The 16,273-nt window shown below is 41.0% G+C and overlaps 1 protein-coding gene across 1 annotated transcript; it reads left to right on the top strand.

The window, feature by feature from the left end:
* Nucleotides 1-4,235: 4,235 nt before the first annotated feature.
* On the top strand, nt 4,236-15,503 carry galnt12 (UDP-N-acetyl-alpha-D-galactosamine:polypeptide N-acetylgalactosaminyltransferase 12). The gene is made up of 10 exons (XM_083926282.1): nt 4,236-4,669; nt 5,057-5,226; nt 6,659-6,848; nt 7,155-7,340; nt 7,520-7,637; nt 9,151-9,327; nt 12,063-12,194; nt 12,421-12,534; nt 13,128-13,283; nt 15,008-15,503. Exons 1-10 carry the CDS (start codon nt 4,311-4,313, stop codon nt 15,143-15,145), a joined length of 1,740 nt encoding a protein of 579 aa, XP_083782408.1. The 5' UTR covers nt 4,236-4,310; the 3' UTR covers nt 15,146-15,503.
* Nucleotides 15,504-16,273: the final 770 nt, after the last annotated feature.

Below are 16,273 nucleotides of genomic sequence, written 5' to 3'. Positions count from 1 at the left end.
GACCATTTACTGGTAAAACAATGCCACATAACAACAAAAGAGAACCAAGCTGCTGCACGTTCATTACCTGTTCCTTTTTATTGTGTGAAAGTTTGAAACGACAGATATGTGACTACTACAGACTGGCATTTACTAAACATCTGCCACAGCATCACACTCCTCAATTCACTCAGACAGGGATTACAGTATCCACAGTCATTTGGCACCACCTACTGTTAGGAAACCAAATAACACTGGCTTCTAATGGCAGGCTGTAGTCAGTGTACTGGCCACAGAGTCAAGGTCAGGAGAGGTATTTAAATTGGTGATGGTGGCAACCTGAGACCAAACGGTGTAAATTTTACATTGTTTTAGCTAACGTATGTTTTAATGTAGGCAGAGTAAGACAATATACATCAAACAGCATATGGTTTGTTTACTTTGTCCTTGATCAATGTTAAATGTAGCAAATATTGCTAATAAAGCAATTCCAAGTCATAAAAATAAACTGTTTCTTGTACCCGTGAAATAATTAAAAATCCCCCTGCACTCAAAAATATGCATTTCTTCTTGTTCCTACAGGTGAACGTTGCTTCACCTTGAAGAATGACGTGCGGAATTTGACACGAGACAGCTGTTTTCACATTTATCTGCTGAAAGTGCAAAGTTTCTCTCTGTTCACTGAAAGACTTGTATGAAGGGGTTCGGCCTACGAGCCTGATTTATGACATCATAAGTAGTTCCTAAGTCAATCCCAGTCCAATATTCAACTCATACATGTGTGATGTAGAAACTTGAAGCCGCCAGTGCAGTGAAGTAAGAGACGTGTCTAGCAGCAAAACTTTGCATATTCATAGATTCAGGATTTTTTTTTTTTAATGAGGCAGAAGTAGAAGATGCCTTTTTAAGGATTTTAATGTGGAAATTACACTTTTTTTTGCATGGAAAAACACATCTGACACACATTATTGTTCCAGGCAGACTATTTATCTACTGTATGTCTTAATACATGTCTAGAGGGGATATTTAATGATACTGTAAATCATAAATGATTACGGAGTGGCCTTTTTACATCCTGATACTTGAGGTGGGAACAAGGAAAAATAGGAACTTCATGCAGAGGGTCAGAGTGAGTGCATAAAGTTGCATAAGGCTAGACTAATGAGCGAGAGAAAGGAGTACACCGAAACAAAAGAGAGGAAGGATATTAAAACACACACAATATTTTCAATGATTTATTCAGAGGATCAGTTGTTTGTTTTAATTTGGTTGCAGACAAACTGAATTGAACTGCACGGATCTGTATTTATGCTATAAATAGTGTGCGTGGTAATGTTGACTACTGTATCCTCTTAATGCTGCTGCAGCTGTCCTCATGTGACATGCTGCAATGAGTTCATCGTCTTCATCTCCTTTACTCGATTCATCTTCCTGCAGCACTGATTTTTCTCTGTCTCCTTTGACACACTGAATCTTCAGAACTGATGTCTTCATTTATTTATTTATCACAGGTCCCAGAACAACAAAAATCCGATGATCTTGTTGTACCTCATGTCATTCACATCCATTGAAGCCTGGGATTGCTTAATGACAGCTTGGCGGTATTTTGGTTTTCCGTGTTTTCTGGGTGTTGTCTCATTCATTTCCGTTTCAGGACAGATTTAGTGCTTTGATAACTTTAGGCGGTGCTGTTTTTGCTCCACAGAGACAGTTTTTGTGGTGTTCCATCCTCTTCTCCATCACAGTCTTTAGGTGTGAACTCAAGGATCAAATACTTTACTATTGTGTCAGAGAAATGTAAATGAAGACCTTTGTTCAAATAAACACTTTCCATCGGGTAATGGGTGATCAGGGCCGCTCTAGTAAATTCTTTAAAATGCCTCTTTCAATGTTTATGTTGGTTTACTTTTATTATTTATGAAATGTTTCTATTGTTCGGGAATGTAATGAATGTAAGTGTTTCATATAGATTTTATAGAGATGTGGTATTTCAGTACTGATGCCTTAAATCAGGGGTGTCAAACTGATCCAGTAAAGGGCTGTGTGGCTGCAGGTTTTCATTCCAACCAAGCAAGAACACACCTGACTCGACTCACTCAATCACCTGAACCGTCTTCACACAGTTGATTTGTTGGACCAGGTGTGTTTTTGATTGGTTGGAATGAAAACCTGAAGCCACACAGGCCCTTTACTGGATCAGTAAGCCACCCATGCCTTAAATGAAAAAAGACTAGACATTGTCCATGTCAGAATACCTAGGCTACTTGTCGTGGAGTTAGATAGATATTGACAATCGAGAGGATCAGACTTTAGCCCAAGATGCATGCAGGTCACCATTGTTTCGTTCACCCGTTGATTTGCATCAAATATCTGTTGCATGGAAACTGTTATCCGTCACCCAGTGCTAAATGAAATAGCCCTCATGCATTACCATGAATATTGTGTCTCTGACAGACACGCCAAAGCCCGGTCTACCGTGGTATATTACAACACTCCGCCTGACTTGTTGTCTTCCAGTGCCTCTTTGTAGTTTTCGCAATATCAGTACTCGATCAAACCGTACGCCACTCAAGTTACCTTCTCGCCTTGAGCGTCGCCTTAATTATTTAGTATTTTAATTTTCTTAAACATACATTTTGTGTCCGATTTCATCTTTGGTGGCAAGAGTTTTCATATCAGTTTCATATGAGTGACACCTGCTGCATTATGAAATAAGATCACCAAATGATTTCTAAGAATGGGTACTGGGTTGTCCCAGGGTCAGTGAAGAGGGTTTAGAGTATTATAGAATAGGGATGTATAAATGTGTCTTCTCTGGACTGGAGTTGGACTCTCTGTATCGGAAATTGTTCAAAACACTCATCGGAAGTCAACTCAACAGTGTGTGCTCGTGATCAAATATCTCAGGCCATAACGTGGCCCTTCTGGAGGATTTACCTGCCGCTACACTGGCATTGAACTTTAACTCAACTTGTCAAGCTTCGGGAAGTAACATATCACACTTTCGGTTTAACGTGTTCGCCTTCAAATTAAAAGTGCGTTGTTGACGAATGAGAGCTAGAATAAAAACTAAACAAAAAACAAACTTTCTAGAAACAAATGTAACAATACGGTCTAGATCAAGGGGGGGGGGGCATGCTCCTAGAGGGCCACTGTCCTGCATGTTTTAGGTTGCTCTCTGCTCTAACACACCTGACACATGACCTAAAACATGCAGGACAGTGGCCCTCCAGGAGCATGGGTTCCCTAACCCTGGTCTAGATGGCGCATACAGTCTGTGGTTGTAGCTATCTTCTCTAATCAAATGTTTCATCCTATAATAAACTTCATGGAAACAATAAGTATGTCAATTCTGAAGATTTCTATCATATCTACAGACAACATACTGTATGGTATTATAATATGCCTATAATATGCCATTTCACTCGCCGTTATCGATTAAATAATATTAGAGCCGGGGTCTTTAATGTTCTTTAGGCCAAAACTACAAATGTTGTATTGAATTGAGTTGCATATTAAACTGGGCCTTACAGCTAGGGTGGCCTAAAGCCTATACACAGACCTTTTTGTGGCGCATACGATACTAAGATATTACAATGATATTTTTTTACATATTATATATGATTATACATCATATTAATGGATATTATCAGACGGTTTTGAAAAAAAAAGTTGAAAAGATTGACTTTTACTTCGAAAATCCTAAACCGGAAACGTAGTTGCCGGCTCGGGTCACTTGACACACCTAACTCAAATTCAAGTAGCCAGGAGACAAACTTCAGCATATTTATCAAAGTATTTATATATTTAACGGTTTGGTGAGAAAGAAACTAACTGGACACACACATATATCGTCAAGGACAAGTTGAAACGTGTCCCTATAACCTAACAATTAATGTTCACAGTGAATACTAAAGGAAACAGCGGACGTTTCTTTTATTCGACCTAGATTTGTTTGGTTGATAGGGTTACCTGGCTAATACGATGAGACTACTTTAATCCAAGTGTGTTAATCCGTATCTTCTGAACGCTGTTGAAAGGACTCGAGGAGGAGGAGGAGTGTCCTAACTGTTACACCAACGGTAGTCCAGATAACGTTCCGCTCAACAAGTAGCGTAGCAACAAGTCAGGCTGAACGTTAACTCAGAACTCACGAGTTCGGGAACGGAACTCTCAGAACTAATGAAAACGCCGAATGCGGAACGGAAACGTGTCGAGGCTGTTGGAACGGAAAACATCACTCGGTTCCAGCGGAGTGCAGCGGCGGCAGCAGCCCCATAGCAGGGCATGAAACTTCTACTCAAGTTTGCACCGAGGAAGGAAGCGACACGATGGCACTCTGCGGAAGAAGACATCGACAAAAGTTACTTTTTTCCTTCTTTGGTGTCACTTTAGTTGGGTATCTCATATTTTTCAGACACAACTCCGCGGACGTGAACGCAGCAAATCGACGAGAGTTGCCAGGAGGAGACCGAGAGTTGGAAAATGAAGAGCTACTAAAGAAACCCGTCTACGAGAGGCCCCCCTTGGATTTAAATGCCCTGGGGGAAATGGGGAGAGCCGTCAAACTGAATCTGAACGGAGAGGAGAAAAGGAAGGAGGAGGAAAGCATCAAAAAGCACCAGATTAACACTTATGTCAGTGATAAAGTGTCTCTGCACCGCAGGCTGCCAGAGAGATGGAACCCACTGTGAGTCATTAGCTGAGTGATGTCAACCACTGCACTAAAGAAACACTATCACATTTTAAGAAATATATATATATATATAGATAAAGTTAAGGCCATTTTTCAGCTATAGATACCAAGCAAAGCTAAAAATCCAGCTCACTAAACTGCCACTGTAATTCTAGAGGGGAGTTCTAGTTAGTCATTTGCTGTTTGGGAGTAACTGCTGCTGCCCCTGTCTGTATCTGAATGTTTTTTTTTTTTATTGTTTTCTTTTGTTACCCAACCTGGCTTAAGCTTCATGCAGCTCTCTCTTTCCAGGATGTCAGTGTGTAGTTTTAACCCAGTGACCCAGCTTCACCTCCTCCATCCCATCCATCCACTAACATGTAAATGCTCCCTACATTGCAGCTGCAGAGAGCTGAAGTATGACTACAGGTCCCTGCCGACGACCTCTGTGGTCATCGCCTTCTACAACGAGGCCTGGTCCACCCTGCTGAGGACGGTCCACAGTGTCCTGGAGACGTCGCCTGACATCCTGCTGAAAGAGGTGGTGCTGGTGGACGACTATAGCGAGAGAGGTACGGGCACAGACTGATGGAGGGAGGCTGAGACAGACAGACTGATGGAGGGAGGCAGAGACAGACGGACTGATGGACAGACATAAGGGCTTTCGGCAGACAGGCTGGCTGATTGACAGTCAGAACGGGCAGAAGGGCTGTCAAAGGAACACACAAGGCGGTACACAGACAGGTGGCAATCAGTTGTCATAAAGACGGGAGGGACAGACTGAATTGCTGGCAATTGGAGAAAGTCAAACTTAGATTCAGGAAGGTAATGATAGGTGGTGACTTTAAGATGTAGATAAGGGAGATTGTACATCACAAACTATATAATAATAGTAATCAACAGCAGTATATATGTAAATTGCTTGGATGATGTTTTTGAAGCGTGGTCAATTGTTTGAAGCACAGTGCGATTCATCAGACTCAAATTGGAAGGAAGAAAAAAATACAAACAGCATACCGAGGCTAGTCTCAAATAAACTGAAGAGGGATTTACTGCAGCAATGCGTTCTAATTTGAAGTCATTCGTTGTTTTGTCTTCTGCAGTCAAACTGACTATAAGGGGCTGAGGCACTTTTAAAGGGAGTGGTTCGAAAATATTTTGGCTCATGACCTTTGAAATGTCGTAAAGCCTGCCTCTCCCTCTGCCCTTCCGTTGGCAGAATATACAGCGTGAGTGGTGAACAAGTAAACCGATGAAGGATGTTCCTATTTACATTGGTTTCATTTGAGGAGGAGGAGGAGGAGGAGGAGGTGGAGGAGGTGGAGGAGGTGGAGGAGGTGGAGGAGGAGGAGGAGGAGGAGGAGGAGGAGGAAGAGGAGGAAGAAGAGGAGGAGGAGGAGGAGGAGGAGGTGTTGTTGTTGTTGTTGTTGTTGTATGGACAGAAAAAAATCAACACCCAGACCCTAAGAATCATCAAAACAGCATATACTAGGAAGCGGCAGCAGTCTGTTTGAGAACCACAGACTAGTGAGATAACTCACCAAAGCCCTTTTTATCATTCAAACCTAAGTACTGTTGTGTTATTTTAGTGACAAGACAACTGATGGATGATCTGAATATAGTAATTGTGTATCACTCTAAAACACCTATTTTACTTTCTTTCTTAATCAGCTTTGCCAGCCGCTATCAAAAGCTGGCAGGAGATTGTAACTGCTTTGTTGTGCTTGTTATTCCCTTTACTCATTAAATGTTTGTAGTGATTTTGAAAAACATAACTGCTTTCAATACAAATGTGAGCTACACACACACACACACACACACACACACACACACACACACACACACACACACACACACACACACACACACACACACACACACACACACACACACACACACACACACACACACACACACACACACACACACACACACACACAAAATAACATGTTTACTGGATTAACTTTTACTTTTGATTTGTTTACCTGTCTTAATTTCCCAAAGCTCATCTGAAGGAGCCATTGGAGAAGTACATCTCAGGATTGAGGAAGGTTCGTCTGATCAGGGCCACCAAGAGGGAGGGGTTAGTGCGGGCCCGGTTGCTAGGGGCGTCCATTACCACGGGTGATGTGCTGACCTTCCTGGACTGTCACTGCGAGTGTCACGAAGGCTGGTTAGAGCCCCTGCTCCACAGGTTAGAAAACCCTCAGCAGGAAAATTGACTACTTCTCTGAGTGTTTTCTCAAAGTGCGGCCTTGTAGTTTGAATGACTGTCTTTTCGCACAACTGAAGTGTCTCAGAGTGAAGCACTGAATCTCCACCAGCTAGCTAAAGTGCTGTTATGTATCCGACTGAGACTCAATAAGCTCAGTCACAGGGCTCTCTTTAGAGCAAGGGCAGCACAAACAGTTGACAGAGACATTTGAGATGAACAATTTTCCTCTTGCTTTGCAGCACTGCTTCTCCCTGTCAACAGCTATTCTCCTCTTTTCTTCTGCAGGATCAAAGAGGAGCCTTCGGCTGTGGTGTGTCCTGTCATTGACGTGATCGACTGGAACACCTTCCAGTATTTAGGGAACTCTGGTGAACCCCAGATCGGGGGGTTTGATTGGCGGTTGGTCTTTACGTGGCACGTCGTCCCAGATTATGAACAGAAACGCCGTCGCTCGCCACTTGATGTCATCAGGTGTGTCTGTGGGACCCGTTGAGAAAAAAGATAACTTTACAGAAAAGGCTCTACATTAATACTTATACTACTGCTGTCAACTGGTACTAAAGCTGTTATATCACTTGTCTCATCCAGATAAGTCATGATTTATAAGATGATGCAGGGAAATTATCGTCTGATGTGTTTTTTCTCCTCAGGTCTCCCACTATGGCAGGTGGTCTGTTTGCTGTTAGCAAGAACTACTTCCATTACCTGGGGACATACGACACAGGGATGGAGGTGTGGGGAGGAGAGAACCTCGAATTCTCCTTCAGGGTAAGAAACGGTGTGTATGTATGTTGTAAGTAGTGTTGCTTTCGTCAACGAAAATGATGACGAAATATTGTCGTCAACGAACCTTTATCACGTGACGAAAAGTAGACGAGACAAAACGAAAATGCTGGGCATGTGACGATGACTAAGATGAAATATATAATGCAATTTCGTTGACGAATAAAAACGAGACGAAATGTCTCTTCATTTTTATTGACGAAAACAAGACGAAATAACGTTGTTTCGTCTCGTTTAGTCACGTTATTGTAATTATTATTTTGTAGTTTTCTCCCAGTCTCGCGTCTGGGCGACGTCACTTCCTCAATCCCCACACGCGCATTATTTGGATTCTGAAGCTGCCGCTGCTGTGGGTCAGCGTTAACGTTAGAGTTCACTAAACTAAAGAAACATGAGAACAAAGTGTGACACCAGCTGGGGGTCGTGTTTGGGAGGAAAAGAAGAAACACTTTCATTACACAGACGTGGAAAAGAAAACGGAATGTGTTGTGGAAAAAGAAAGAGAGAAATGCGACGACAAAATCACAGGAAAAAACACCACGAATCATCAAACCATAATGACATTTAGGTGAGTCAAGTCATAACGTAACAATACTTTCTGTTTAAGAAAGCTCATGCGACATGATGCTACGGTTAATGTGTCGGGTTTTAAGGCTAGCTTTAGGGTTAGCCACTGGAGCTGAGAACGTGTGTGTGTGTTTAGTTCCTACCTGACTGACTCACTCTATAAGTGCACTAAACTTCCCCTTGTTGGCCAAATACTTTCACTAGTTTTGTATTTCACAGAGCAAATAACACTGAACTGAATTTAGCATCAACATAAATTGGATTACTTCTTCTAGACCTGTACATGCTGTAAACTAAAGATATCTGCATGGGTTTGGCTAAAATCAAATGTTGGTTTCGTCAATACTACTAGGTACTTTTATTATATTGATTAAATATAATTGCATTGCATTACTAAAAAGAGACTAATGTACAATTTTCTTTGACTAAAACTAGACTAAATTGTCATAAGTTTTCGTCGACTAAAACTAGACTAAAATGCTCAGACTTTTAGTCGACTAAAACTAGATTAGACTAAAAGTAAAACAGGCAGCCAAAAACAACACTAGCTGTATGTCCATGTATTCTGCACGTGAAAGGCCCTAGCTTAAACTCATAAACTGTGTCCATATTGACATGAAGTACACACTTTTTTACCGCCACAGCACTAAAAAGACATCACGTGACGACTCTTTTTTTCCCTGTGAAAAGCATCCTGAAAGAATTATAACTAAACAACCAGTGAAAACGGGCCAAATATGAAGCATTTCAACATCCTCTTCAATAACCTCAATTTCCTAAAGGGGAGGAACCAAATATATTTCCCTTCAACAACAAAACAGCCTTCTGTCTCCAAGTTCCATGACAACAAGACTGTGCTTTGTGTTGAATGATAAACTCCTGGCGGAGAGGCTAACCAAATCCTCGTGGTGGTGGTGTTGATTTGTCTTAGATTTGGCAGTGTGGAGGCAGCCTGGAGGTCCATCCATGCTCCCATGTGGGTCATGTGTTCCCTAAAAAGGCCCCCTACTCACGGAGCAAAGCTCTGGCAAACAGCGTGAGAGCCGCTGAGGTCTGGATGGATGAATACAAAGAGGTCTACTACCATCGAAACCCCCACGCACGGCTGGTGAGTGTGTACAGATGGTGTGCGTGTGTATGTGCTAGTGGTATCAAAGCCAGCATTACAGCATATTAATGACTGCATGATTTGTTTCATTTATGGAGTATAGTATAGAGTTCTTTTTTTTTACTGCTGCACTCACAAAACTGTTAGATTGATTAATCACTTAATTTTTCCAATGTATACACTCTAGATCACACACACACACACACACACACACACACACACACACACACACACACACACACACACACACACACACACACACACACACACACACACACACACACACACACACACACACACACACACACACACACACATACTGCTCTCCCTCTGTGGTGTAAAAGCTCCTCTGATTAAGTGACACTTGGGATACATGAGCAGCAGACACCCAAGGTGACAGGGGTGTTAGGAGTGTCAGGGCGTTCCGGTGTGTGATTACTACCTTTCCGTATCACTCGGTGCCAGCGGGTGTCATTCACCTGTCTTTGACAGGGTGAGAGCACTGCTAACCCATGGGGTGCCATGCGTGCGTGCGTGTGTGTGTAGGCCAGTGTAGTTAAGAGGAGAAGCTCTCTAAACACAGATCAGGTGGCACTCATCTCCCTGAGAGGAGGTAGGCTTGCCAACTTCGCAGTGGCTCAGCAAAACCCAATACACCAAAGCCTCTAAACAAACTTTGCTGCTCCCCTTCTTATAGGTATACACATGCTCATACATACCAAATTTTTGCCATGTATTATATGTAAGATACATGGCAATATGTTTATATGTAAGATTTTCCAGCATCTGATAGCCTTATCTCACTTTTCATTTTCTGTTATTTTGGCTCTTGTTTTTCAGGCATTTCCAGCTGTTTTTTGAGTTTCAGACACCTGGGTTCATATTTTGTGAAAACCTATAAAGAGGTTATTTAATCCCTGTTGTAAATTTAAACAGAACATTTATCAAGATATTATTTTCCTATTCCTACATAATCTCTGGGAGCTCGCAGACAGTTGACTTCCTTAGTTAGAGATAAACTCAGGCAGCGAGAATAGTATTTTTGTAAATCAAGTGGCAACCTCCGGTGCTGAAAAATGAAGCCAACACAGAAGTGGCAAAAACTGCAGTTCCTTGATAGACCACTTAACGCTGGCTTCAAAAGCCACTCAGTGCCTCCCATGTTAAAATGCCCAACTACAACTTACTGCAGAAATAAACATGCTTATAGCCTGGGACAAAAACAGTTTTTGGTTCTTTAGCTAATTTCCCGTTCATAACAATTGTACAGGGGAGCATTTTTCAGTACATTTTCATTATTTTACGGTTTAAAATGATGCATAATTAAGGGCTGTCAGCTTTAAGTGACAGGTCGGAACCGTCACAGGTGGCAAGCATTGACCATAGGCTTCATTCAGCCCTCCTCAGCTCCATGCATATATATTTTATACAGTCAATGGTGTAAATTAGTACTTCAGCTCTGGTATGAGGAAATTACATCTTCAACTTTAGTCCTGATAATATTCCAAGTCCACAATCTAGATAGCTTGAGTCATTCTAACACATATATTGATGGCTAATTTGAATATTTCCAGTAAGTCTAGAAAGCGATTGTATTGTCATCCTCCCCAGAGCAAAAATCTGATGAGTTGATGAGACAACTATCAGTCCATATGAGTTGAGTTGTGAAACCTAAATCAACTACTGTAAATTCAAATTGCAACAGTGTATTATTTTCAAGGATGACTGACAAAAGAGTGAATCTGTAAGTATGTGCTAGTCACTCTTACATTTGCTTTTCATTGTCATTTAAGTAGCACCTTTACGGACCCTTAATTTTCTTCTTATTGGCCGCGTACACTGTAGTGGCCCTCAGTGTCCTCTGATGGTCCTTGCTGGTCCCTCTCATTGATGACGGACTCTCTCCTTTGGCGAATAAATTGATGAAGGGCCAATTAAAGCTGTGTTTGGGCAAACCACCAACATCCATCATCCTGCAGTGCTGCTGAAGCCTTCCTCCAGCAGGGAAGGTGTGGTGAACATATGCTCAGCCACAGATCAGACTGGAGAGTTCCTGCACTGTAAATTACAAGTCATGTTCGCTGTGGTGTGTACATGTAACAACGTATGCATAAAAGTATGTATGCATACAATCTGTTTGCATTCAGTGTCATACAGTCACACAGATTAGAGTTAGGGACTATGATATGTTTAAGATTGCTTTAATCTCATATTTCCCTTTTTTTGAAATGAATGAACATCTGTCTTTGGCGACTTTGTAGCTACTATTTTTCTGTAGTCTGGTTGGTTTGTTTTTGTTACTGTTTTTGTCTGTATGTTTAGCTGTTAAATTATTTGTTGTTTTGGTTGTTTTTATTTTATGTGGAACCCTCTCAAAAGCGAGATGAACCACCTGAAGGGAATTATCCTAAATAAAACAAGTTCACATAGGATGTAGGAGTGGCTTTCATTTTATTTTAAGGTGTTTTGTAAGGGTAGTTATGGAACAACTATAGATAGTGCTACTGCATACCATTTCAGCACAAAACTGTGCTAAGAATACGTCCTCTGACACTGCACTAGTCTGACGATGACTGCATCAACAGCATAAACACACGGTCTTTATTTGAATATAATAAGCAATTCATTGATACTTACCATTATGTAATCTCCATATTACAGCATTAACATTCTGCTTTGAATCTCAGGTTATTATGACGGTAAGGCAGAACTGTCATTTGCGTCTTTGTTTCCAGGAGGCTTTTGGAGATGTGAGGGACCGGAAGAAGCTTAGAGAGAAGCTGGGCTGTAAGAACTTCAGGTGGTATCTGGATAACGTTTACCCCGATATTCACGTCCCAGAGGATCGGCCGGGCATGTTTGGAATGGTGAGAACACATCGTCTTTGCTGATCGTCGCGTTTAAATTAGTTTGAATTGACCAGTTCTCACCAGTTTGCATGAATTGAATCAAGCTGAGCAGTGCAGACGAGAGGCTTAAAAAAAAAAAATGTTAAAAATCTGATATTTCCTTACGATAAGATTAACTTTGGCATGATTTTTCTCAACCATGTATGTCTGTTAAGATCTATTGACTGCTTTTTGCTCATTATAGCTGAAGAACCGGGGCAAGACCAGCTACTGTTTTGACTACAACCCTGCAGATGAACACACAGTGGTGGGCCAAAGGGTCATCCTCTACCAGTGTCACGGCATGGGTCAGAACCAGGTAAAGGACATCAGTCTTTCTTTCAATAACCATAACATGCTTCTTGATGTATTGTCTGGGGAAAAGTCACTTTATTCTGTTGCAATGGGCATTAAAATGTCTTCATTTTACTAATGTGAAATGTCTTATCAGTGTCAGTTTAACACAAGAGCTATAGGATCTAGTTGTTGACGGTAAAAACACAGCATAATGTATGAGTTATATTTACCTAAGACAGTGGTAACCATTATCATCACACAAGCCATCTCTCAGTACAGTGGCCATCTGCCTTCTTGCTGTGTATCTTTTTGAGTCACACATATACATGATGCATGCATACATTTGCATGTACAGATTTTCTAATGGTGACTAAAATTGCCTCCTTCCGTCATAACTGAAATATTGCAAATACCAAATGCAAGTTATGATTCCATCACTTGAGTTGATGTGAAAAATTGAGTCACAATCTGTCTGTTCCCTTTTCTCTTCATTGGCCCAAACATCTCTATTTTAAGTTAGATTTCAAACTTTCACTGAAAAAAAATGAATACAATGTTTATTGGACGGGACACAGTTTACATGAAAAGATTAAGAGCTGTTTTTTCCTCCCGCAGTTTTTTGAATACTCCACGGACGGGGAGATCCGCTATAACACGAGGGAACCTGCTGGATGCATCGTGGGTGATAACATCAGCACCTACCTGACTGTCCAGCTATGTAGAAAACGAGGGCAACCTATTGCTCCAGACCAGAAATTTGTCCTCAGAGAGGTAAAGGTTATATTTCTGTTTTTAGTGTCTGTTTCTATTATATCCTGATTGAAGCAAAGAGGCAATGTAATGACACAGGAGGTAACATGGTGGCAGTGAAAGGTGCAGTATGGAAGGAGTTTTTGAGTTGTCTTGGAGAGTTGGAGTCCACAATTTTTTTTTTTTTGCTGTGACAGACACTCTACTCATAGGTGCAGATGTATCTGTGCTTTTGTTTCCTTTGCACCATAGGGTAAACTTAGGAATGGGAATTGATAAGATTTTATTGATACCAATCCCAATATCGATTCTGCTCATCGGTCCAATGCTTTATCGATTCTCTCATTGATTACTGGTAAGTTTTCTGTGTGGAAAAACAATAAGCCTACACAGGTTTTCAGCGTCTGAAACTGTTTTATTATCAGAATGTTACCAGTGTAGGTGAAATGCATTTGTAGAGCATTAGTTTTCATTAGTCAAGGAAAACATCTGCTAAGCCTAATGTTATTTTACCCTTGGGAACGACCGTGTTGCAGTGGCACTTGTGCGTAGAGTGCCAAATACATGTCATTCCTGGAATTTAGGCCCATGTTGTGTAGAAATATGTTGCGACGTGTTGTTGGTGTTCCATCCTCCCTTGAAATGATAATTTTACAGACATTACAAGCTGCACTGTTGACATCTTTCATCGTGTAATGAAGCCACGTTTGTTGCAGGACATTGTTTTGCAAACTGTCAGAAAAAAAACATGCTGGCATCGATTAAAGGAATTGATCCTTTAAAGCTCAGAGGCACACGATTCTGATTCTGATTCTGATATTTATTTATTACCGGTTCTCAACTGGAACTAAGGTAACTGTGAGGTAAAATATAGATACTATGATAATATTCTTTCTGAAAGCAGCATCATCATTGAATATGCTTTAGGCAATATATGTAATTGCCTTAATAAGAAAGTTTTGTACAATCAGCAGAATCATTTCCTTTTAATTGTGTTCTATAATAATGTAAATCTTATAAGTGTTATAAAGGATAGAAGCTGAAAGAACTGAACCACAAAGACCTAAATCTAATTGATGACAGTCATCGGGGACACCCTATTGAGTGATTTTTTTTTTTTTTTTGGTCTCTGGTTTATTGAATGGGACTTGACACCATTGAATCTGGCACTTCATTTATGCAGTACTTAAACTGTATGTGCATATGTTCATACATTATATATACATGTTGTTGACTAATCGATTAGTTCAGATCTATAAAACTTGAGTTTCTCCACAAAGAATCATGCACAAGCACCACTTTAAATGTTCTGTTTACCAAAGATACGCACATAAGGCTCATGTGATAACATCATGTGACTGTATCATGTGTATACACATTTTTTACAACATTTGTCTGATGAAGAGCAGTCATGTTCCAAACATCACCTCCTAGGTGCGATAAATGAGTGTATAATTGGAGCACTGCAGTGTGCAAGCTATTTGTTTCTTTACGCCATGATGTGCTCACTTTTGACTCAGCACCTGCGCTCTTTGCTTCGGATGTGCGTGCATACTCCTATTTGTTTTCCGGATCTTATTAATGTCACAGTCAAAGTCGAGCACATACTGTACCTGAGCTACTCCACAGCTGTTGAGCAAAAGTGTAATTGAATCAAAGAAAGACAGAATGTATGGGGCCAGGATATCTGTGTTCCAATAGTAATAACACTAATAGCTAGTTTTTAAACTACTTTGTGTTTTCAGGACGGGAGTCTATACCACGTGGTGAGCCAGAAGTGTGTTGAGGCAATCGACAAGACAGACAACGGGACACCAGCCCCCTCACTACAACCCTGCTCCGACACACTCCACCAGAAGTGGTTCTTTGAGGAGAGAATGTAATGGTCAACCTACAATATGTTTAATTCAGGGCCGATATCCTGAAGAGGGACAGGAGTGGATTGAATAGCTAAGTGTTTTATGGAATGTTTGCATTGCCCTGAATAGAGCCCAAAGGAGGAAGCTTCCATGCTCTAAACTTCAACCGTTGCACATTTTGTGCCAGTTGGATTTACGGCACCGATAACAAATAATTATTATTATTATTATTACTATTGATGGCTCTACAAAATTGCTTAGGTGTGAATGGTTGTCTGTCTCTGTTCGTCTCTATGTGCCCTGCGATAGACTGGCGCCCTGTCCAGGGTGTACCCCGCCTCACGCCCGATGTCAGCTGGGATTGGCTCCAGCCCCACCGCGACCCCGAACCCGGGATAAGCGGTTGAAGATGAATGAATGAATGTATGAATTATGACTATTATTATTATTAAGTACTTACTTTGTAAGTTTATATGGGAACATTTTTTTCTTGATTGCTGTTGCTGGGAGACAGGACTCTACTGGAATATGGACTGTTTTTGTAATCAAGGAGGATGAGTGAGAACCTGCACTATCGTACATGCTGACATTTTTCTTGTTTCACATTTACAGTTACTACTAGTGCAACTTTCGAGTTCAATTACTTGCTTTACACACATGCGTGGACAAACACTGAAACACATGTGCATCCTTCTAAAATGTCAACAAACCTCCTGTGAGCAAGTGGCTGTACATTCCAGTGTTTCCTTTTTAGGGGAGTTACACAATATGTTTGCATCTTCTCCTGTAGAGGGGGCCAACGCTCCTCACTGCAAGTTGCTCTCTTTCACCGTGTTCTCTACTTGTCGAGAGAAAGTGGTACAGATCTTCAGGTATTTTTTTAAGAACCTTTTCAGGACATTTTGAGTGCGGCTTACTCTTACATACCAGTGGCTCAGAAATAGCCTTAAATCACAGGCATTATTCAAGTACTTTGTACCTTTTCAATTGAATCACCTAACTACTGATAACAGGAGGAACTCCATCCTTATTCTCTTCTGCTTTTGACTAAAGTCATTTTGCAATGCAAATTTAACTTTAAGGACATGGGTCATTAAGCTAGTTTTGTAGTAATTTTTTTAAAATTTGTGTATTTTGTGAGTGTACTTCTCT

Source organism: Echiichthys vipera (genome assembly GCF_963691815.1).
Source record: "Echiichthys vipera genome assembly, chromosome: 13".
Taxonomy (NCBI): Eukaryota; Metazoa; Chordata; class Actinopteri; order Perciformes; family Trachinidae; genus Echiichthys; species Echiichthys vipera.
The sequence above is the reverse complement of the archived record's forward strand: the minus strand, read 5'-3'. Positions and strand labels throughout refer to the sequence as shown.

What these genes read in the sequence shown, in the direction of transcription:
- galnt12 (XM_083926282.1), top strand. Translation starts at nt 4,311, where the DNA reads ATGGCACTCTGCGGAAGAAGACATCGACAAAAGTTACTTTTTTCCTTC. An exon ending in CCAGAGAGATGGAACCCACT is followed by an intron (nt 4,670 to 5,056) that starts GTGAGTCATTAG and finishes CCTACATTGCAG; the next exon opens with CTGCAGAGAGCTGAAGTATG. An exon ending in TTAGAGCCCCTGCTCCACAG is followed by an intron (nt 6,849 to 7,154) that starts GTTAGAAAACCC and finishes TTTCTTCTGCAG; the next exon opens with GATCAAAGAGGAGCCTTCGG.